General features: G+C 43.8%; 1 protein-coding gene across 1 annotated transcript in view; it reads left to right on the forward strand.

The window, feature by feature from the left end:
• Positions 1 to 25,148, forward strand: part of CLMP (CXADR like membrane protein) — a 76,925-nt gene that overhangs the window by 39,784 nt on the left and 11,993 nt on the right. The window contains 1 exon segment of the mRNA XM_036992605.2: positions 19,731 to 19,888. Within this exon segment, the coding sequence (XP_036848500.1) occupies positions 19,731 to 19,888 (158 nt within the window).

A 25,148-nucleotide genomic window follows, 5' to 3' on the forward strand; every position in this document is an offset into this window, starting at 1 on the left:
GGACGGGCTTTATGCGCAGTGATTGTGCACTTAGCCACGAACCAACCAACCGTGCTGAGCTGGAGAGCCCCACCCGGCTGGGAGCGACCTGTGCTTGGCCCAGAACCAAGCATGCTAGTGTCATGAATCTTCTCCTCCAGGGAGCTGAAGAGCGGGAGGGGAGGTGCCGACTGATGGGTAATGCAGTCGGGGCTTGGTGTGCTCATCAAACCCACCAAGGCCCGAAGTGTGATGTCATCCTGCATTACTGGCCCATGGGCAAAAATTGCGGTCCAACTGCTACAGCTAATCCCTCTAGCTTGCCTTCCCCCCCCCCCAACCTTATACAATTACAAATCTCATGTGCAAGGTGAAGGTAAATCCTTATATTCTAGCATACAAAAGCTTTCAAAACCTACTGAAAATAAGTTGCAAACAATACATACAACCAAATCCCTTTTTTGTTCAATGTAAAAACCAAGTTTTCCATTTCTGTACATACACATGCGCGGACTATAACTAACAGCATAAAGTCTAGAAGAATATTCATGGAATTAGTAAGGGGAATCCTTGGCAGGGGGAGGGGAGGATGGAGGAAGGTGGGTCAAGGGGGGCCCTGAAGTGTTTCCATTTTCTTATAATGAAAATATATTATGTATTAGTCCTGTAAATTAAAAGAGGGTTAACGTGTATCTTACGCCAGTTTGATGGTTTTGTGTCACTGCCCACGCCCCCGGGGTCCTCCCCTCCCCGCCGTCCTGGCTAAGGGAGTTGGGAAATCTCCCCCCGGTAGAGAAATCTGGGTCAAGGCGGGGACAGAGGCCACAGGTCTTGGGGGTTTCTAGTCATCTTCCGTCATTTTGGAGACGTGCAGGGTGGGAGGGGGCGATGCCCTTTCATTAAGTTTAAAAAAAAAAGAGAGAGAAAAGGAAAAGTAAAAAACAACTGCTCTTCCTGCCGGGATCCGGGTGGTCCGGGGCCCTCGGAGGCTCTGACTTCGGAAAGCAGAGGCAGGAGGGAAACGAGCCGGGGCAGCAGTTCCCGGGCGGCTGGGTCGCGGCCCGGAAACGCCCGCGCATGTGGTTTTAATCTCGCAGCCGCGCAGAAGCCCAGCAGCACGGGCGCCCCGCCGGCTCCTGTCTGCGCCGCGCCGGGGCCGGCGGGGGCGGCCGCTTCCCGGCCTCACCGCGCGGAAATGCGGCGGCGCGCCCGGGCGCCCGGGGCTGCTGGGGGCCGCCCAGGGTCCCCGGGGAGCGTGACCCCGAGACCGCCGGGCCCGCCCGTGCAAGGCAAACAGGCAGCACACGTCCCCAGCGCCGCCGCGGGAGAAGCTGTTTATTCTTGGGAGATGGCCATCTGCCCTCTGGGACCCGCAGGCTCCTCCAGCCTTTCTGCCCCCACTAGCTCTCCGCCTCCCTCCTCCTGAAACAGTTCCCTCGGAATTTGATACCACTTTGGGATCTTAAAAAAAAAAAAAATGGGTCAGCAAGGAAAATCCAGCATTTCCACGTGGAAGGTTAAGTTGGTTATCTAGAAAGGAAGGGTTGCACGGAAACTTCTATGAGGCTTTGGGAACAAGGCACTAGGACTTTACTTACCAGTTTGGAAAGAGGACAAACAGCCTGTCCCATTGAAAACCAAAGGCTGTTAGCGAGCCCATCAGAGAGATTCCATCAGTGGCAAGTTATTAAAATTACACTTTGGGCCTGCATTGCAGAAGTACTGCCTAAAAGTCATAATCTAAGTTCCAGCCATGAAATGTTTCACTGCAAATACCAACCTATGGTAAATCATCCTACTTCAAACAACCCGGCACCTAGCCTGCACTCCTGGAAAATATCTAGGACTGACTCATTCATTATCTGCCCCCCCTCCTTCTTCCCTCATGGGACATAGCTGTCAGTCCTTAGTCCTGACCGTACTTACGTATAGTTTAGACTCAGTACATCAGGACTGCCCTTTTCACAGGGATAACTTTTTGCAAAGGTCAGCACAAACACTGCAACAATCTTTCACAACTTCCTGGAGTATTTTGTTCTGCAGGTGAATAAGGAAAAAGGAAAATTTCACAGGATCAAAAACAGTTCATTTTGTTTATTGCTGCTCTCAGATTTATGTCAGCTGGCCTCCCTGAAACCAAGTCCTCTCCTTGCAGTCGATTGAAACATTGCTAACAGAGCTCTCTTTGAAACATGAAACACCCTTGCTGAAAAATTCTTTTGGCGCTCTGTTGCCTGTGCGTCAAAGATAAACTCTAACCTCCTACGTCATGCAAACTTTTCCTGGTCTGGCCCTATGATACTTTTCCAACTCATTTCCATTCATTGGGTCCTGTTGATTCTATACCCAAGTTCCTGGAAGTTTCTCGTCTTTCCCTGAACATACCTCCAAAGTCATCCCTACAACACTAGAGTTCCTTGGTGTTCAGTTATAACGCCATTGCCCAGAGAAATGGGAAACACTGGGGTAACTTATTTAAGAAACTGCCTTCTCAACATCAACCCTCTACTCAGCTTTACATGTAAGTGGAACCATATGGTATTTATCCTGCTGATTCCCCAAAGTAATCATTCCTTTGCCAAGTTCTTACTAAGAGCTGCTGTCCACTCGTGGGCCGGCCGTGTGCCCTGGGACAGGATTGAATCAGCCTGGAGGAAGATATAAATCCTATCTTCTGCAGTTTGCTCCAAAAAGGTACTCTTTGTGCTAGCAGAGGCCCTGCCTCAGTACTTAGGGTCAGCTCTGCTCCTTGTTTAGAGGCTTCTGACATATATGTCCCTGTCTCCCTAGGATTATGACTTTCCACTTTTATGCTCTTTATAATAATAGGTAAGATATATTTCATACTGTGGTTATATGCTTTAGAACAAGCATTCCTGTGTTTAACCCTTACAATAGCCTTATGAAATAGGGACTATTATTATGCTGCTAATAGAACTAAGTTTGAAAAAGTTAACTATCTTACTTAAGGCCACATAGTAAAATGTCAGAATCAGGACTCCAATCTGACCCAAGCCCACTCTCCACTGTTTTTAAAACTACTATTTTAAGGGTTTGGGGGAGGTAGTTTGGGGCTTATTTTGTAGTTATTGTCCTTTTATTTTGCTTCTAATCTTAAATACATAAAATTAAGATGAGTTAAGAGTTCCCTCCATGACTCAAAATATTCTTTTCCATATTTATTTTCCAACCTGTGTGGCTACCAGGAAGTGTTTCTTAGTGGAACTGATGAAGCAAGTGAAATTTCTATACCCACTATATTTGAGGGAGGAGAACGAAGAACTGAAACTCAATGGTCAAATTATTTGGGGGGAAACAAAAATGATTATCTAAATCCTATTTTGGAATGATGTATATTATTTTTGAAATCCAGTGGAAGGAAAAAGATCTCTCAGGTCTCAGCACACTTTGTCTGCTGTGTGAATATCATATGCAAATGTGGACCATGGTGTTTAGAAGCAACTTTCAACCAACTTTTAGATTGGTGAACAGTTACTTTGCTCCTCAACCGCCCGCCAGCCCTTTTCGACAGCCTAACCCTCGTCATTCAAAATGCTTGCTCTCCATTCCCCTACGTTTGCAGGACACGGGACTGGTGCCAGTCACACTGCGTGCCTGCCAGGGAAATTGAGCTCCTTTCTGTCTGGGTGAGGGCATCATGCAGGGGATTTTAACCTGTGGAAAAGGAACAAGCTGCTCTTGTTCTTCTCCTTCCTGACCTGCCCTGCTAGGACTTAACCCGCCCATACCATTTTTCTTCCTTATTTACATTGCTCGGATTGCAAAGGGTTTTTCTTTTTTTTAACTTTGCCAGATCTTTCCAGGGAGCAGGGCAAGCTCCTCAGCCTTGCTTCCCAGCATCTCCCCAGTTGGCTTTGGTGGCTATGAGTAGGAAGATGGGAACTGATCTTTGTCCCAAAAGGGCTAGTTTGAGGCTTCCCGGAGCACGTACTCCCTTGATATGCCTCTGTTCAGGCCTCAGAATTTCAAATTCCTGGGAGAAGTATAAATACCGTACAGTGATCTCTGCCCCCACTCCTACCTTCTTTACCACCTTTTCCCTTTAATACTTTTACTTTCTCACCATCTGCATTCCTGTGAGGGGAGGATTCCACCCAATCCTGCCTTAACATGCTCTTTTCCCAGTGTGGGCAGCATCCTCTATGTGGCTTAGTGGTTTTGAGTGCTAAACAGAGCAGGAGACGAAATTCAATCCTTGACTCTCTAAATTATATTTATTTCTCTAGTATTTTGGGTCTGGAGCATCTAGAGAGGAAAAATGTGTGTTTTGGTGAAAAGGAAGAGGTGGGAGGATTAGATGTGAAAGTAACAGAGTTTCTGGGAAAAACAGTGGCCCGGGTGTCAAAATGCCTGTCCCAATTTTGCCGTGAATTTGCAGCAGCGGGACCTGACACTCAGTCGCCTACCTTACAAGGTGAAGTGGCTGGATGAGAAGCAGCACTGAACAATGGTTAAGACTGCAAACTCCAAGTGACGGACTCCTGCCTGTGCCATTTATTGGCTGTATTTCCTTAAGCAATATGAGTTTTATAGTTTTCCAAGCTTCAGTTTCATCATCGGTAAAATGGGAATAAAAATAATGCCTATTTAATAGGGTAATTGTAAGGATTATGATAAGAGAATATTCGCAGAGCTCATGGCATGTGCTCAGTAAAATGCACCATTAGCATAGAAGTTCCAGAACGTTCTTCCCACATCTATATGTTTTATGACTCAATTTGAGAAAAGATCACTGATGATTGGATTTCTAATTATTTTTCACTTTTTAACTGGTAGTTCTATTTTTTTTTTTAATTAAGTTCCCTTTCTTCCAGTTTTGCTGAGAATTTTTTTTTAATCATGAGTAGATGCTGAGTTTGTTAAATTCTTTTTCTTCATCTACTGAAATGATACTATTTTTCTCCTTTTCCATATATACAGATAATTAAATTACAATGATTGATATTTTTAAGTTAAGCGCACCTAACCTACTTGATCTGATGCTTTATCCTTTGTATTTATTCCTTGATTTGGGTTGTTAAGCAATGAGTGCACCTTTGTTCATGAGGGATATTGGTCTGAGATTTTTCTTTTGTGTGTATGATATCTTTACCTGCTTTTCAAGATCAGAGTAATGCTGCTGAAGTATGTTGGGAAATGTTCCCTTCTGCTCTGTTTTCTGAAACAATTTGTGCAGAATTGCTATCATTTTCTCCTGTGGAAGGTACAGCTCGGGTTTTTAAATGTGAAGGAGGCTGGTCCTCTCAATGTTGCCTTCTCTGCCCGTGACATTTTATTTACCAATATGAAAAAGAAGTCATTACCTCAAGAGATGAAACAGTATCCCAATACAGTTCAAAAGGCTTGAATAAGGAAACGTTTAAAAATGAAGAATTCTCTTACAATCAAACAATATGACTGTGTGGGATGTTAAGAAATGGAAGTATATTTAGTGATGGAATTATACGTTCATAGCTTCCTGTACTTTTCCTTTATAACATTCATCATACCTACAGGCTTGATTTAATTAATCAATTTATCACATTTACTATAATTAAACACTTTCAATTATTTTTTTTTATTCCTGTGAGTCTTCACACAGTCATAAGCTTTATGAGGGGAGAGGCAAATCCTATTTTGTTTAGTATTACTTTCATAAATTACTACCTGGCTCAGTAGTAAGAAGTGGGTAAATGGTTAATTACTGAATGGATAGATGATGAGCATGTTAACTAATGCTTTCTGATCAGCTTCCCCGGAACTTCTATGTCCATCTGAAAAATTAATGAGTTCAGCTTATGTTTGTGGAGGGGCTACTTGGTGACAAGTATTGTGTAACTTCAACGATGGAGGCAACCATGTGCCTGCTAGGGAGCTTCACGTTCTAGTGGGAGAAAAGATGAGCAAATATATAGGCACAACAAAAGATAAAAACTATCATGGAAGTATCTACTGAGTGCTATGGGAAACAGAGAAAAGAAATGCAAAGCGACATGTTTGAGCTGGCTCCTTGAAAGAGGGAGAAAGATGTTCCAGGCAGGGCTAGCGAGTCAGTGAAAAGCCCACACAACTTCGCATGGCTGTGGGCGGGAATGTGTTTTGCCATATACAATCCCTCCCCTCATCCTGGAGCCTAGAGGGTGCTCCAGATGTGCTCATTAATTGAAGAGCTTAGGGAATGGCCACTCCTGCCGTCAGCAGAGCATGAGGAAACCAGGGGAGGGAGTGCTGGGAGATGGCCGAGGACTGTGTCTGGAAGAACCTTGAGTGCCCACGAAGCATCTCCCACTCGATCCTGTGGGCCACAGGAAGGCCACTAGAGGTTGTTAAGTGGGGCAGAGCTGTGCACACTTCCCCAATGACGTGCTCCTAAAGGCAGCTGCGTCCATGTGTGCCTCTGGGGACTTGGGGACATAGCCCAGAACAGCCTGCCACAGGGCATGTTTTTAAAGTCTTGCTTTAGCTTAAAAATGCTTGTGAGTTTTGTATTCTACTTCCTATACAGGGCATTGTTTTCAATTACTTATTGTTAAGTAAAATGACATTCCAAGAAAATACTGTTTCCATGATTGTTCTATGACTCTATGTGGCCATGTCACACTGTCCATGACTCCCAAGGAGGTGAACGCATTGATTTGAGAAGTATGAAATAAGAATGCCCATTTTGTTCACTTGTGTATCCCCAGCATCTCAGTTTCTGACACTTAGCAGGTGCTCAATAAGGATGTGTTAAAAGAGTGATGGACATGAAATGACATGATATGACCAGATACTCTACAAAGTGATATAAGCAGGTGGCTGTTAGATTATTTCAGAGACACAACCCACACTTGAGGCCCCTGCCGCCAGGTAGGCCTGTATGCTGAATGAAATGCCTCCACATCCTTGTTTATCTCAACGTACTCACCTGTGACCCTACAGCCCGCCAAAAGCCTGGAGATTGAAGAGGGGTTGGGTGGGTGGGGGGCAAAAGTAAGTCTCAAACCTTCTTTGAATTAATCTCAAAGAATGACTAACCAGGCAGCTGGGAAAATAGATAAAAACAACCACGAAAAAATAATGAGAGCTGTTCTCCAAGGGTCAGTTCAAATAGTATTTCTCTAGAAACTTCCTTCTAAATCCCACCTCAAATGGCTCCTCCTCCCACTCTGCCCCTCATCTTTCCCTTGTAATCCAGCCTTGAGTGATGCGTTCACTCCTGCCCAAACCTCCAGCGCCCATTCCTGCCTCTCTGACTTGGCAAAGTTCCCCCACCCTGTCTCCCATCCTACCTGCTGAAAGGCTGTGATCCTGCAGACTGGAAGTCTTATTTCCTTCACTGATTTTCATTATCCCATAGTTGCCATCTCCTCTGAGCATGTGTGGCTTTGCCTTGCAAAGGTTGTGCCGCCTTTGTGCTGCCTTACAGTGTTCTTTGATCCTTTCCTATAACTGAGAAGCGTATTGGGTGCTCCATGAGGGCAGGAATCAGGACTCCCATGTAAATCCTGCTCACATGTCTTCTACAGAGTCCCTGTGCCATGCTGGAATGTAATATGTGGGGTGTGGTTCTCTGACTGATAGAAGAGCTAGCAGTCAAGGTCCTCTGCCGGCATGTCCTGTGCAGCTCTTCAGAGGGTTCACCCCCAGTTTCTCATTAATAAGAGTCTTCAGATCCCTGCTAGAGTTCTAGAGGGTTCATCCACCCAGAAAGGTCAGCTGGAGGGCCATGTGATATGCCCAGAAAAGCTGATTCCAGACTGAAAACCACCGTGGTTTTTAAAGACCACAGAGAAAATGAAAGATTTAAGTAAAGATTTTTCCTGGGAAGGCCTCAGTTTCTGGTAGGGTTTCCAAGTTGCAAACACAGCAAAAGAGACAGAGGAAAAGCTCTGGTGGGCAGAACGGGGTTTCATTTATATTGGGCATGATGGTTTCATCCCTAGGATTTCTGTACTACTGTGTTCTGAAAGCTTTGGTTCACTCTGCCGCAATCTAACCAAAATAGAGGGAGGGAGGGAAGGAGGGAGAAGGGAGGGAGGGAGAGGGAGGGAAGGATGGAGGGAGAGGGAGGGAAGGGATGGGAAAAAGGAAAGTAGGAAGGGAGGGAGGGAGGGATGGAAAAGGAAAAGAAAGAAACTAAGTCATTGAAAAGATGGCCACACACTTTTTCTCTATGGGTTTCATAGGTCAAAATGAGCCAAATGATGGTCAATTTCCCCATTCCAGATGAGGCTTGCTTTCACATTTTTCCGGCACCTTTCTCCCAAGCAGAATCCTGTGGGTTAAAGACTCTACTGGGAAATAGAAGCTTCCTTTCTCACAGGGGTGTGACCGTCCTGTCTCCAATGGGAGCATCCTGAGTACAGGGATGCGTGGTTCTGCTCCTAAAGAACTGCCCTATGGGGCATGCAGTTAGATGGCAGCATCACAGTTGGGGGCACAGCCTTGCAAGGTGACTATCTGTTGAACAGGGGAAGTGGGAGGATGAAAAGCCACAGACATGATCAAGTATTTAGTTGTTCTCAAAAATGGTGCAGGAAAAATGCCTACAGTATTGAAGACAACACCTGCCTGACCCACTCAACACTTGCTGATTTAAGAAGAAAGTAAAGGAATAAAATGGATGTAAATCCACAAGGACAAGAGAAAGGGATGGGGGGGAATAAAGGTGGAAGAAACGTTGGTAGATGTTTGGGTGAAGGAAAGCAGATGGAGGAAAGACGAGGGACTTTCCCCTCTGCTTCTGGAACGCAAGCCAGCCATGAAGAGGCTCAAGGCCTGGAAGCTACACAGGAACAGCAAAAAGCTGAGCCGAGGTGTGTTCCTAGAGCTGGGGGATCAGGAGAAAAAAATATGTTAAAAAAAGGTGTAAGTCTCTCCTTCTGCACCCTCTACAGAGAAACCCCAGTTATCCCCTATCCCCCAAGTGAAGGGAATTGGGGACAACCAGATTCAGAGACATCAGGCAGAGCCAAGGGGCAGCTGTAGACACAGGGACTCCCACCATCACCGGACGCCTCTCTGAGGTGGTTTCATTTGACCCTGAACTGGACTCTCCTGACCCTTTCCCCCCGCAACTCAGAGATCCCTGGCAGCCAGTACCTGCCTCCCACTGACAGACGTGTGATTTAAGAATTCTCCTCTGGAGAAATACAACAGCTCCAGGGAAACAGCCTACAAACACTGACATTTGGGGTGAAATGAAAAAGCCCACAGAGAAATGCTATGTGCAAAAGCCCCGTTCACTCATAGGGCTTTGGGACGGCTTTCTCTCTCCAGCCTGAGGCATTTGAGAGAAGCCGGGAAAACAAAGGAAGCAGGGACTCTGCAAGGAACCCTATGATTAATATCCTCAGATATAAGGGAAGAAATTATATGATGTTATGCAAAAGGAACAGATTAATAATAACAATAGCAATATATATTGAGGTATGTATTATGTACCAGGCATGCATTAAAACTAAGTTGATCCCCATAACATCCTTTAATCCTCATTTAATGCCCATGAGTTGGGTATAGTTATTTTTCCCATTTTATAGATGAGAAAACTGAGGCACAGAGAAGATAAAGAATTTGTCAAAGGTTATAGAACTAGGAAGGAGTGTACAGTAAATGTGTTTGAATCCCTGATTTTTATGACTACCTTATAATGTCCCCCGAAGAGATCCTTTGGAAAAAAAATTCCTGAAACAACTCAGTCAAACAACATGAGAAAGAGATAAGAAAAGTAGAGGTTCAATCCAAGGAACTATTTTTAGGTGTAAAATAACATTTCCTGACATTTAAATGAGTTTTCAGATTAAGCAGCCTAACAATGAAGGGATGGGGAAGAAATGGCTAACGACCCAAAACCCACCTTAGCCAAATTTTACAACTCCAAGGGTGAAGATAAGACTCTAACAACTTCCAGAGAGAAAAAGAGAGGTCACTCACTTATGAAAGATTGGAATTAAAAACGGCTTCAGACTTCTCAACGTTAACCCTGGCAGTTACATGTCAATGAAGCAATGCCTCCTTAAATTTGAATGAAAATTATATCCAACCTAATACTTTACATTCAGCCAAACTGTGAATCAAGTGCGAGGCACACAATGCATGTAAACTGATAGTAAGTGTTGCCTGTAGGAGGGAAACGGGGCCAGATGTCGGGGAGAGACTTTTCACTGTATACTATTTTTGTCTTTGAATGTTTACCATATGCTTATGTTAGACTGCCCGAAAAAAAATTTTTTAAGCTTTTTAAGCAATGCTAATAAGTAACTAGACTTGGGAACCACCCGTCCTAAAAAATGCAACCCTTGGGTGATTTCTTATCCCTCACTACTCCCCTCCCAGGAGCACGACGTATGCTGGGTCTGCAGGCAAGGAGAAGGGGAGGTCAACCAGGACCCTGTTTCCTTCACTGGCAAAAATGCAAAGTTCGTCTGACAAGCCAAGGCCAAGACTCATCCTTAGGTCATTTGAATAAATTCATGAGTGAATGACTGAGTAAATGAGCATGAAGCGGCCCTTTGAGTCACTTGGGTGTGGGTGAGTGACAAGAAGAAAGTAAAGTTAGGGGAAATGACTTGGCATTACAAATCCTCCCTTGCTGAGACCTGACATTTTCTGCAGGGATCTATCCTGGGAGCAGGGAGCCCAATTGCAATGCTGGGTCTGTTCTTGTCGCCTTAACGTGAGAAGCTGAAGTCCGCTTTAGCTGATTTATCTGCATACCATCATTAAGTAGCATAGAGCTCAAGGTCCAGATTTTTAATGGCCATCATCTGTCTCTGGGAGCAGGGAACCTCTGAGATGTTGCTTGTGAAACATGAGCTAAGCCTGATTATAGCTCTGCTCCCACTCTTGATCTAAGAGCATATTAAAGCTTATTGCAGTCCTTAAGAACTGAACTAATACCCTAGTTATTTTAAAACCCTTTCAAAAGAGTCTGTGTTAAATGAATGGTATGATTCATATGGCCAACTTTTCAAGAATATATTAGTAAGAATATATTCCTAACACTTTACCAAATGATCCTAGGTCAGGTACACCAGTGTCTTGGAGAAAGACGATCATATTCTTTAATGTTGGATTTAAGTACCATACAGGGAATTACTGTCTTTCTATCACATTCTACCTGGCATAATCTCTGAAGATAATTCCTTTTCCCCACTGTGAGATCAGGATAGCACAGCTTTTATAAAAATTTCCCCATGACATATTCCAGGAAAATCTATTGTCAGAGTGATATGAAGGTTATAGCTTATATCATTTGTAGAGCATAGGGGATCTGAAGTCAAGACAATTTGCGTTGAAATCTTGGCTTACCATTTCTTAGCTCTGAGGTCTTAGAAAGTTGCTTAATCTCTCTGAGTCTTAGGTTTTTCTCTGTAAAATGACACAAAACTCTACCTCATAGGTTTAAATGATTAATTTATATATTTGTATATCTGTATATATATATGTATGTATGTATATACATACATATATATATATATATCCCATAGCATACAGTAACTGGCATATAACAGCACTCAATAAATGTTAGATATTATTAATGTTATAAAATATTTTTATAATTTTCAGAGTAATTTCAGATACACTAACACTACACTACAATTCCCAGTTACTTTGCATAACAAAACTGAAAATACGTTTGGGAAAGAATTGTGAAATCTGAAAAATCCTGCAATATCAGGCATTTTATTACATTTCTATAAAACAGATTGAAGAATTCATGTCATAACCTACTCTTAAGAGATGTGGTTATCAAAAACTAGTGAATTGTTAAAGAATTTTTCTGTCTATAAGACAAGGATTATCATTGTAAGAGAGAGAGGCAGAGGAAGTTAATGTATAATTTTAAAAATTTTGTTAAAGTATATGGTAGACAGCCTCTAACACTGTTCTCAGTAATTCCAGCCTCCTAGTATTATTTAGTTCCTTATAACAAATAGAATATGGCAACCAATTCCCCTCTGAGTTTCCATCTTAGGCATATTCTTATGCTTCCTCTTGGGTCCCTCACCCTGGGGGAGCCAGCTGTGGAGAGATGCAGTCCTGTGGAGAGACCCAGGTGGTGAGGGATTGAGACCTGCCAATGTGTAAGCTTAGAAATGGGTTCTCCTGGCCTCAGCTGACCCTTCAGATCAGACCACAGCCCCAGCCAACAGTTTGATTGCACCTTATGAAAGACTCTAAGCCAGAGCTACTCACCTAAGCTGTGACTGGATTCCTGACCCACAAAAACTGTAAGATCTGTTTGTTGTTTTGGGCTGGTAAGTTTGGGGACAATTGTCAGGCAGCAATAGATGATTAATAAATAGTATAATATGTATACATAAAACACAACCGTAAGTGTTTAGCTTGATGAATTTCACAAAATGAACAAATCCAAATAATAAGCATCTAATCAAGAAATGGAACATAGTTGTATTTCTAGCCCTCACGTTAGAAGCCGCCTCATGTTCCCTTCTACTCATTACTTCTTCCTCTAAGTAACGACTACTTGGACTTCTAACAGCATAGATTATTTTTCTTCTGTTTCTGTACCTTCTAATACAATCACATAGCATGCACTATTTTTTTGTGTCTACCTTTTGATCAACATCACATTCAACCATGTCTAGTTTCTCAGGCCCACTCTAAAATGCCATTGTTTAATCACAGAGTTTAATCTATTCCAAATAGTAAGGGTGTGAGTTTATATATATATATATATATAAACAGGAGCATTAGTAAAGCAAGATTGAGAAATATTTCTGTTTATGACCAACGGTAGATGAAAAGCTTTGAGGGAAATCACAAGGTCCCTGGCATAACACTAGATCAATACAATTTTTGTTAAATATATATGCTTGGAGGCAGCATAATACACTGTTAAGGATATCGGTGTTAGAGTTAAAATGGCTGGATTTGAACTGTGGCTCTACTCCTTACTATGTGACGTTGGGCAAATTAATCTCTCTGCTTCTCTGTGTCTTTATCTGTAGAATAAGGATAAAAAACAGTCCTTACTTTGCAGGGTTGTTGAGAAGATTAAAAATGGAAATTAATATAAATCAAGTAGCACTATGCTTTGCACATAATAAGCACTCAAAAACTGTTAGCTGTTGTTAATAAATGTTTCCATTTGGGGTTTTTAATTGGTGGCAAAGGTGTACTCTTCTTTTTTTATCATATAGGAGGTGATTTTCCTGTGAGTGGAAAATAGAGCTCCCTTGATTCCTTTTGTTTGCTTTGTCAACCTTGAAAATAGAATACACAAAATGGGTTTCTTCGGGAATAGCAGAGGAATTGCAACTTGGGACATGCAAACTGTGCCAAACCATTGGCTGGTACAAAAGAGAGGAGTGGTCTTTTATAAGGAAAGAGGGAAGTTGGGAGGGGCTGATTGGAAGGAAAGTCTGTTGGAGGAGAGCAAGAGTTCAGGTTTGTAGTGATTGAATCATCACCGAGTTGTGGCACTTCTCATTGGCTGGGTTGCTGGTTGAGGAGAAAACCTTCCTCCTTCCTGCTGGGGTAGTCAAGTAAGCTTCCACGGGAGCACGTGCATTGAGAGCGCCCCCTGCAGGATTTCCCACTGCCATTTTGAATGAGGTTTTTCCTTTATTCATTTTCAGTTTCGTGGCTCTACGGTCTATCCCTAAAGAGGGTGGCTGAGGGGTAAAGAGATCTCTCTGAAGATTATCTTCTCTTTATCATTAGTTTTTATAGGAAGGTGGAGGGGAAGGACAGTTAAAAGCTGAACTGAAACCTTAATTTGTCAGTGGATTTTAATTATTGGCATCATCTTAATTCTCCATTGCCATGAATCCCAAAAATTGACTAGTATCCTTTCAGTAGTAACTCTATTTTTGATTTCCCCTCTCTTTTCAAATCTCTCTGCTAATGGTAATAAAAGATTTAGATTTAGAGAGGGACTTAGCGTTTGGAATGAGACAGAGGCTATAAGTAGACACATCAATGAAATAAGTTAGGGAGGGAGCTGGTTCTCAGAGTTTTAGAATCAAAGGCACACATTCTTGTCTTGTACTGACATAGGGTCTCTGGACAGGTATGTGCATGTTTTCCTGCATATGTGAACATGAATTCATGCATGGAACATGTACTAGCTAGCATAGTATTGAGAACTGAATTCTGAGCGATGACTGATGTATTTCTGCGCACCACAGTGATAGATCCCTGTGGACCAGGTCAGTGTCCTTTCCCCGACAATTGCTACTGGAGATACCAGGATAAAACATTAGCCCCAGACAGTCAATCCCCGTCTATAGGATGGTGACACAGCTCACATGCAACTGGTGATGTTACTGACCAGTTTGGGGTCCGTGGTGATGTTCCAGTTTGTCAGGTGCTAAGGCCACCTTAGCGACAGGTTTCCTAAGCAGTCAGGCCGCCATTCCCAGTCTTTGGAAGACCATCACCTCATTACTGATGCTAAAATTCTAACCTAGTCTTCAGGGCCCAGGTTAAATATTTCCTTTTCTGTGAAGCCCTCCCTGATCACCTTGGTGATCTTCCTCCTCTGAATTTCTGTAGCCCTTTCTGACCTTCACATTGACATTGATTTGAATGAAATAGATTTCTTTGGTGCCTGTTTTTCTATTATCATGATCTTTTCATAGACAAAGGACAGTGTCATTTATCCTTGTTTCCAACAGTACCTAGTCTGGTAACAGGGAGCCATTCATATTTGCTGAACAAATGTACCTCCTGCTTACTCCCCTGCAGATGCCAACTACTTTGTCCATATTCCTGTTTGTGGCACCCAGAATCTGATGCACTGAGGTTTGTTTAACGACGTTGTATAGAAGTCAGTATCCCTGAATATCCTATGTTCCTTAGCTTTTTGCCTTTTCTTATTGACTCTACAGACAATACTTCATAGTGCCTGAGTAATCGATGTTTCGTAATAAATTCTGCAATTAAAATCAGGGTTTTTTTTGGACTCAAAGTAAACATTCATTTCAGTTGGAAAAAATTAAAACACTGGCCTTAAGTTATTAAAATAGTCTGTGTTTCTATTTCTTTGATAAATTCCTGTCAAATACCTGATCATACTTTCTAAGATTTCCACTTTTCCCATAGCCCTTGAAAATGAAATGCAGATTGTTTGAAATTTAGCATATAATCACCAATGGCAATAATATGCTTAAAAACTTAAACTCAAGGTAGTCTATAATTTTTGTCCACTATAATCCTTCTTACTAAGAATAGAACTGTATTAAAGGTAGACATGACTAATCCTTTCTAAGTAAATTCTGCCCCCTTGTGGATTGAAACATCCACAGATAGGGAAAAAAGGCTGACAACTGCATAGGTCCGTTCCTTTCAGTTCTTTCACAGAGCACTTCAGCCATCCTTAAAGGTAATGCTGACACAATGGAAAAAAAGCTAGACGCGTATAAACTGTGTAAGAGCTAGTTGATGTTCGACAAAATATGTTGGCAGATAATGGTATACATTTATATCTTATACTTTGCATCTCATTCAACTAGGAGTACCTTGAATATTGCCAATAAATATTTCATACAATATTATAGTTAAAATGGACTTTAAATACTGAGCTCAGCATCCACATAGAAGGATCCCTTTCACTGCCACTGATACATCTCCACTTGAATGACTCCAGTAATGGAAAAGTCACTAAATGATACAGCTCATTCTCTTATCAGAGAGGACTGCTACAAGTCTATTGACATTTTAAGCCTAACTGGATTTCAGAACTGGAAAAAGGTAGGAAACCTTCCAATCCGTCCTTTTATGGCTGATGCTATTGTGCCACTGGGGTCTACCTCTGCTGTCTGGAACAACGCCCAGTGAACCTGTTACTGGTTTCATAGTGTCTTAAATGTTGGAAGGTAGCTACCATGCTGCCCCTTGGTCTACCATCTTCCTAACTTTTCACCCATAATTGTGTCAACTATTCCTCATGTGACACGCTTTTCAGACCCCATCGTCTCCTAGTCACAACTCCTTGGACGCCAGTGTTTTTATCAAGTCCCCTCTCACCGTGCAGCATCAGGAACTGAGCCCAGCTGCTCTGGGTGTGCTTGCTTGGTGGTATCGAGTCTGTGGAGCTGTCAGTCCCCCGTGTGCAGGACTGCGAACCTCTATGAGTGCAACCCAGGCCCCGTCAGCTCTCTCAGCAGCCACATCACGCTACTGCTTAATATAAGCTATGTAGGCTCCCAGGTCCTCTGTCTGGGCCATTCCCACACTCTACTTGCGTCTACCTGTAACTTTTTAATATTTGTCTCTATTAAATTTCATCTTGCTTTTGGCTCAGGATACCAGCTGGCAGGTAATTACATATCCTAAGCGTGTCCAAGTGGATCAGTTCTGCTACCTAGCTCTGTGCCATCCACATTCAATAAGCATGATGTCTGTGTTTCCAACCAGCCTGTTTCAAGGCCAAGGCAATGACCTTTGGTGTGGAGGAGAGAATGAAATAAAAATTGGCGGTGGGCTCGTGTCTCCACAGTGCCCATCTGCTGCTCATGGTCCTCAGTTTTCTCTAAACAGAGGCGATAACATGAGGTCAACGTGCAGTCACGGGGCTCACGTGAGACCATGCGTTTGAATGAGCTAAGCTAAATAAATGTAAAGTACTAATCATTAGCTTTCAAATGGTTTGAGGGTGGAGAAGAGATGGGACCATCTTTGTATTCCCAGCACTGTACCTGACAGCTGAAGAACTCAGTACAGTTTTTTCATGTGGGTGAATACACACAAAGTACATACCGGACAGTTTTTCACAGGGGGAAGGGAGGTGAGTTGATCATTTGTAATCAGTCTATTTAGTCTGAAAACTTCAACTCTCTCCTGTCAGTACCAGCTCCCCCTTTCCTCTCTCTGCTCCTACCTCCAGCCGGTGCCCACTCCCTCCTGTGCTCAGTCTGAGGCCTGCATGACTGCATTCTGCACATGCACAGAGGCAGTCCTCACCATGCCACCTTACAGCGCCCCTTGCCACCGTTAAATACTGCGAGAGCCCCAGACGCCCAGTGGAGACTATTCCCTTACTTGCAGTTCTGCCGCTAACTAGTTGTATTACTTGACACTTCAATTCTCTGGGCTGCAGTTTTTTCATAAGTTAAATTTTAAAGGCCTGTAATGTCTTTCTTAAGGAAGGTAAGTTCTTCAATGCACAGATAACCCAGGGCTAGCCATTGGGTGTTTGAATTAACCTCTTCCCACTTAACCACAAGATGCAGACATGCCCAGCAGCCCCCTGTACATTACCAGGCTTGAGAGTGATACACAGAGCCCAGGCCCTGTCTGCTTGGGCTGCAGAACAGGTGTGGGTCAAAAAGCAGGAGAACCTGAGAAATTTGCAGGGATCCCATGGCCTCTTGGTCTGGGATGCTGAGGTTTAAAGAAGACGAGAGGTACATGCTCTCTAATCTTGAGGTTCCCTGCCTTGGTAAAGTCATTTGTATTCATGAGTGCCTCCCTCCTTGTACTGCTGTATTTAATTCAGGATATGGTATAAATAGAACATGGTACTCTGGCAAAGCACACCACCTACCAGCATGTTCCTTTGGGGACATTAACCAAATCTGAGCCTCTGATTCCCTCTAGTGGCTCAAATCAGCAACTTTCACAGCTGATTCTTTGCATTTACTTATTCAGTGTATAGTAAGTGCCTACTGTGTGCACCAAATGGCGTTGGGTTCCCTAACGTTTCCAGAAATGTTGGACACTGGTTTCCTTGATCATTGTGGTATCCACTGGAAAGGGATGGGAGTAGAAGCCAGAGCTCCTTCTTACCAGCCTAGCTTAGTACAGACGGGTGAGATCCCTGGTGCTCCACAGCTGCTTTCTAGGGACTGAGGGACGATGGGTTTTATATGGGTCATTTCTGCCACTGAATGAGTTGTAGGGCCTTGGACTGACTCCTTCAATCCTGGGCTTCAGGCTGCTCATTGGTAAAATGAGAACATCATTTAAATTCAAACCATGCAACAAATATTTATTGAGCACCTGCAGTGTGGGAGAGCCCCTGGGCCTGAGCGCTGTGGAACACAGTGGTGAATCTGTTGAATGGCACCTAATCTCAAGGAGCTTACAGGCCAATGGGAGGACCAGACATCCAGGAAACCACAAAAATGGGGCAATAGCATGGGTGTCAGGGCATGAGCTCTGCAGTGAGGCAGACCTGGGGTGGAGCCCTCATCTGTCACTTCCTAGCTTGTGTGATCTTGGGCAACTTGCTAACCTCTTCGTATTTCATTAATAAACTTAGATAATAATCCTTTCTCCAGAGGATTGAGTGCTCAGTGTAAAGCCAAATGGGGCCACTCCTACCGCAACCTCAAGTTCTAAAGAGGAGTAACAGAAACCTTATTGAGGAAGTAAGGCCCTACAAGGGGTTCTGAAGCCCCTTCGCATGCCCAGGAGATTTCTCAGGTTTCTTTCTTTGCCATAGAGCTTGGCAGTCCACCTGCTGCTTCTCTTGGGAGGGTGTCTCTGAGGGCTGCACCCCTGCAGCTCCAGCCCGTCGGCTCCCTGCAGAGAGAACCTGTCTCCCCTGCTCCCTGCTTGCCGGTTTCATTTCTCTGCAGGCAGGGATACAGGCCCTTGTCCCTCCCACAGTTTTGCTGCTGATCAATTTCGGGAAATGAACAGGGAATAAGAGAGGTAGCTTCTATGCTTCTGTTAGTCATGATCCTTAATCGTTAGTGCTTCAAATCCCTCTGGAGTGGCAGAGTGAGTTCTCTCCAGGACAGAGGAAGGGCGTCACATAAGCCCTGGCTCTTGGGGCTGTTCCAGTCTGGAGGCTGTATGACGCTGTGACACTGTGAAGGTCTCGAAAGAGACCGTTTGCGTCCTGCGCTTCCCAATTACTGTGTGAGGAGATAAAGGAGGATCCAGAGCTAAAGCAGCCCTTTTATGCCACACTCATCATACCCCTGGCATCCAGGTGAGGTTTCATCATACCAGTTCATCAGTCAGCAACACTGTAGATTTCAGAGTCAGCAATGTCAGATCCTTCGCCAGGTGCTAAGAGAGATTAATAGGAAGGTGAAGAGGTGAGCTTGGCATCCTGAGTTGCTGACAGGATACCATTCCTGGAAAAAGATGAACGTTAGAGATAAAGGAAGCCAAAAATGGAACTGAACTCCTGTGACCAAATGGATATTGGATGCAGGGAGGGACAGGATCCCAACGTGGTAACTTGGAATTTTGCTTTGGATAAAAAGGGTTGCTTCATATTTGGAAGCCATATGAGATGAAGCTGTAGGGAATGGAAACTGGGGGATAAGAGAATGAGTGCCCCTAAGGGAAAGAGGAACTGCCCAAAGGGGGCCACTTGATCGCTGAGGCATTCCTGTAGTACTCACAGGTCTGTGGGGTCCCGGGCCTCGGTGGAGGCTCTCAGGAGTGAACCGGCCTGGAGTCTGCTCTGGGCAGGATGCCAACCCCTGCCTTCCCTTTGGTTTCTGTCCTGTTGGAAGCCTCCACTAGTAATGGAGAGAACACTTTAAAAACACAGTTGCTGTTGACCTGAATGATGGCATCATTCATGAAAACCCAGTAAGGTCAGAAAGCCAGGAAGCTGTAGGAGTGTAATTCAGGTGGGTAAGGGAGAAATGATGAATTCAGTTAATGGAGGAGGAGTGGAGACCCGGGACTTCTAGTACTTCTGGTCCGGGATTCTTCCAGTACTTTGACTTGCCTCTTGCCCCCAGGGACACCCGAAAATCATTAGTGGTAACATTTGCTTCCCACGCGCTGCCGCCCGGTTTCTGCATTACTCATCAGAGGTTTTCCTTTTCCAGTTTCCTACTGTGTTGGAACCTTGGGGACTCATACTGAGATCAAGAGAGTGGCAGAGGAAAGGGTCACTTTGCCCTGTCACCATCAGCTGGGGCTTCCAGAAAAAGACACCCTGGATATCGAATGGCTGCTCACCGATAACGAAGGCAACCAGAAAGTGGTAGGTGTACACCCCTACCTGGGGGTCCCCCTCCTCTGCTTTTCCCTTCCCCCCTCAGTCCTCCAGCCTTTCTTATTGGGGTGGAAAGGACTAGAATTATTTTCTCATCTAGCTTATAGCTGAAAAACTCTAGATACAAAACTATACACAAGAAAGGGCATCTGGGCTGTGAGGGTAAGAGATTCTGTGTTCTTAGGGCAAGTAAAAACTGCTAGAAGGGCATCTATCATTTGCCCAAGGAGGAGACCTGTACTGTCAGTGTCCTTCCTAAGAAGGGGACTAAGATGCAGTGGCTTGATTCCCTAGCCTGATGGGCCAGAACCCCTACCCTGTACTAGGAAGGCCGCTCCTCTTCCTCTTCGGAAGCCATCAGCCATCATCACCCGCCGTGCTTACACTTTGCGAGAGTCACAGCTTTGGAGCTCTAAGATTGTGTGGTGTGACAAACAACAGAATGATGCAGAGGGACAGTCCAGGGCATGAATGCAAATGTTTGACACATGTATAGTTGGCCAGCAAAAGAACTGACACTGGTTCTCAAGTTGGAGAATAAAGGAGCTGGCCCTGGACCTTGGCACCCAGGTGGGGTAGGTCCGCCACGGTGGCCCGTTGGTTTTTATGTCCTTTGGCTGTAGGAACAGGACTGGCAGGGCTTCTCTGCTGACGATCGCCGGGCTAGAGAACGAGAACTTGGTGCCCTACTGCTGTTACCCTCTCGCCTTGGCTGCGTTCAGCCCAGGGCCTCCCCCAGCCTAGCCTTTCTAGCATGACTGTTTTCATTCCCTGTTCCCACAGACTTACTTGGGAACATCCTTTTGTTGAAAGTTTCATGATTTTTTTAAACAGTCACACAAAATAACCTAGGAAGCTGACTTGCGGCTTTGCTTCTTGTTCAGAACTTTACTTCTTCCCCTACAAAACAGTGATTCGCCTTGCCTCTCCTCTGTCTATACTACTGATTTCCTAAGATGGTATATACTGGAAGAAGTTAAGGTTTTCACTTTAAAAAAATTCCAGGATCTCTATTGGAGTTAAACCTGCTTATGTAGCTGCCTACACCATCCTGTTATTTTGATACCGCTTGTCATTTTGTTCTCATATTACATCATCTTAAGACTCTGTTCTCTGCAGAGCAAGTTCACCTTAACCTGAGCATGTTTATTCCAACATCCTGTAAGTCGATTATGGACATGACACCGTCAGTGTTGAAGGAAGCAAATGAGAGCCATGTTCCTCTAATAACAATCCAGTGAGGTCTCTACTCGTCTGATTTTTCACACAAGTGTTTTCACTTAAACTAAAGAAAGAGTTGCTTGCTTATGTAGCCAAGTAAATGTAAGGGTTGGGAAGTCCATTGTTGATTCAGGAAGGGCACAGATATGGCTTAAATCAGTTATAGTTTCCTACTTGTCTTCCATTAATGCTCTAAGGTAAGGATGCTTGTCTTCCAATAAATGCTCATTTATTCAGCCATTCAGATTACATGAGTTTGTTTAGCAATGACTGCCACGCTAGGCATTGGGGTACACTATTCAAAAAGATATGAGTCTCTGCTTTCTTGGAGCTTACAGTGTACAGTCATTCAATAATTTAAAAAGAAATTGAAGTAGAGAACTATAAAAACTATCCTTGTGCCAGGAAGAAGTCTGTTGAGCTTAATCCTCATAACCAGGATCATTAGTCCCATTTTATAAATAAGGAACTAAGGCATGTATATATATACATACGAAGTGAGAAATTCCTTACCACCACCCATATTGCATTTTGAAATTAGGCACTCTGACATTAGTACCTGGGCTGTAACCAGTAGCTATACTACCTTCATATATAATTTGAAATTATAATAGGTGTTACATAGGAAAGAAGAAGAACGTGGGGAGAAAATTATACCAGACAGAACTAATTATGCAGAGACCCTGATATTGGGGAAAGCTTGGCACAACTGGAAGTTCTAAAAGATCAAAATCCAATTTTCCCACTATATTCCCACTATACACACACTCCATCGTGAAGGAGCTAGTTGAAGAGAAAATGCATCGATACAGTTTTAGAACTAAGTGATGAATATCACGATGAAGATGAACAGTGTTCTAGATGAATACAAAGGGAAGAGCCCATGGCCAAGAGTGGTTGGAGGAGGGGAGAGGCCAAGGACAGCTTCCTATAAGAAGGCACACTTGTTGAAAGAATGAATTGCCCTAAGGAAATCACAAGCGCATAGACACAAAGGCTGGAAAATCCTGAGAAATCCTAAGCAGCTCGTGTAGGTGGAGTGGAAAATGTGAGCTTGCAGAGACTGCAGGACCAGAAGGTGAAAGGTCTGGTGTAACATCCTAGGGAGCATTGGTATTTTCCTATAATGTCATGGAGTTCTTGAAGGATTTTGAGAGAGGCATGCTTGCATTTCAAATGATCACTCCGGCACTGTGCACCACACCAAGTTAAAGGGGCCTCGAGCACAAGCAAGAACAGTTGAACAGTTTCAGGCTGTACAACAAGGGCTTAAACTATAGTCATGGGCAGTTGAGATTTCAAGAAGGGGATGATAAATATTTGCTGGGTAAGGTTGCCAAAGCTTTTTAATTGCCAGGGTGTTGGGAATGAGTGAGTGTGACTCAGAAAGAAAATAGAGAAAGGGTTAGAAAGGATGTGGTGCTTAAAGTAGGCTAACCAAGGACCTAGTTCCCACATTTAGCTTTGCATTTCAAACTGAGCAGAAATGTTTTCATCCCTTTTGTCTAGGATGCTCAGATATTCAGGGAACATTTGGGGGTGGATAGGCAGTCTCAGGAATATTTGAATTTCAGCCTTCATGGCATGGCCACTAGAACTCAGGAACTTTCCTGCTGGTCCTAAGGGTGGAGAAACAGTTCATTTTCAAAGTCAGCATGATGACCTTCCCCAAGGTCAGTCAGGAACACACAACAGAAAGAAAGCTTTGCCCTCTATTTTTCAGATGGAGAAATTAAGACAGAGGAGTTCTGATTCCCATGCCAAGCTTCTCTGGTCACCCCTTTCCCACCGTTTCTTTGATTTTGAGCAAGAGAAAAAAAATAGAGAGGGACTTGCACCCATCTCTGCTCGAGCCAGTTTCACAGTGTCTGCACAGGGCATCACACAGCAGAGCAACTGCCAGGAAGTTGAGCTGATGCATCTGTTCCAGACGAATCCTAACAAATTGTCTTGACTCCTCTCTTTAAAAAATGCATCTGGGACAGTTCCCCAGGAATGTCATAAGACAAAGAGCCCCAGAACAGCTGTAGTTCATATATTTAATGTTTTGTTTGTTTGCAAAAGGATGAAATCTTTGTTCCTTGTTCTCCCATCACACCCTCATCCACTCCTTATTCTCAGCTCTACATTTCCTAGAATTAAAAGCATAATAAAACAAAGAGACACGCAAGTGTCTGAGATTCAGTGTACAACTGAAAAAAACTTAGCTGAATTGCTAGGCTGTAACTGAGCCTTGATCTGCATAGGAAGTGTGTGTAAAATTCTCATATTAAGTAACGGCTATTTACTTATATTAAGGTTATTTTGGACTTATATAGTCTCTCCTTTCCAAAAGTGTTAAATATTTACCTGGTTATTCCTTTTCCTTCATTTCAGTATCGGAACAGGATTCTGGGGAAAGGAGAGGAAAGCAGACTAGAGTCAGCCCTACTTGAATGTGCCAAGGGCGATGGCGGAGGTGCACGCAAAGTGCTGACACTCGCAGAAGCGAGTTGTGATTCTAGTGGGGGAGCCAGGAAAGGTGAAGCACGCACAAGTGGCCCTTCACCTTAGACCTTGAGGCCTGTGCAGGTGTTGTTTAGGCAAAAATACAAGGAGAGGCATTACAGAAGGAGACGGCTGCATGGTCTAACACAAAACACAATGGAGGACATTGTTCAGAATCGAGGAACATCAAGTTTGGGGACTAGGCTCTCAAGAGATGTGGGAGCAAGGGGCAAAGACGAGGTGTAGTCCAGGCTGCACCAGCCTTGGGTGCCACGTTCAGAGGGCCAAGCTCTAGTCCACAGTGCGCACAGTGTGTCCCATCTAGGAGATGAGAATCAGGGGAGCTTGGCTATACAAATGTATGGAATGACTGATATTGGGGTGCTGGGCTGAACAGTTTTGGAAACCTTAGGGGCTTTCTTGAACCCAGAATCAACCTAAATAAAGGTGGTCGTGAGGACTTACTATCTCACTCCTGCAATAACCCTAGAAGTGGCTTATCCCACAGTTGAGGACCTTAAGGTTTAGGAAGGTTAATTAGCTGACCAAGGTGCACACCTGTAAGGGGAGGCATCCTGTGTACATGTGGACCACCTGACTCCCCAACAAGCCCTCTCCATCATGGTGCCCTGGTTCAGTGTTTTTCAAAATTAGGAGCCAGTAGGAGATCCTAAGCAAGCAGATGTTTTGTTTTAACATAGACTAGAAAATACCAGAGCATTCTGCACATGTTTCAGTCATATATGTGTATGCCATCTGTGTGCTGGGTCATGAAGAAAAGGTATTTCTTAATGTGAACTGGTCACAAAGTTGAAGGCTCCTACTATCACATGCTTCCAGCAGCCCGAAGCAGCCAGACTCAACTCTGGACCATACTTAAGGCTCTCCAAATCAAATGTACCTTTCAAGACAAAGGTATCTCCCAACATTAGTTCAAATATTAAAATGAACAAGAAAGAAATCCCCCAGACAAAAATAGGTCACAACCTCCCAAAGCCCGCAAAATCCAAGAGTTCCTAACAATTACCCAGCTCATTAGTGATTTCTAAGTTTAGAATCTCGTCATTCTTCCTAGGAAATGCAAGCTGACTTCCTCACAGGTGACTACACACTCATCCGGTGCATAAATATGAAAAAGTCAGAAAAAAAATAACATTAAATGAGCACCTACTGTGTCTTGTCCTATCTCCAAATTTCAGCTCCTGGCTTTCAGTCTTAGGAAATTAACTTTCAAGCATCTAGTTCTTCCCTGTTGCTAAATGTATCTCCTCCTGTCCCCACCGATTTGGCATTACTATGGCAGCCCCTTCCACTGCCCCCCCTGCCACAAGAGACCTGTCCATCCTGTGGAGCACAACAAGTTGTGGGGCCAGAACACCCTCCAAACATTCACAACAAACATGTGCCGTATCTGGAGAAGGGCTGGGTTCCTAGCTGTTCCTGGTCTCAATATAAAGCATAGTATTTTAGTTGAATGCTAGGAACCCCATGGAATTATTTGCAAAAAAAGTGTGTTGTGTACATTTTTTGTACAGAGTTC

This window comes from Manis javanica, chromosome 6 (genome assembly GCF_040802235.1).
Source record: "Manis javanica isolate MJ-LG chromosome 6, MJ_LKY, whole genome shotgun sequence".
In the NCBI taxonomy this organism is placed as follows: domain Eukaryota; kingdom Metazoa; phylum Chordata; class Mammalia; order Pholidota; family Manidae; genus Manis; species Manis javanica.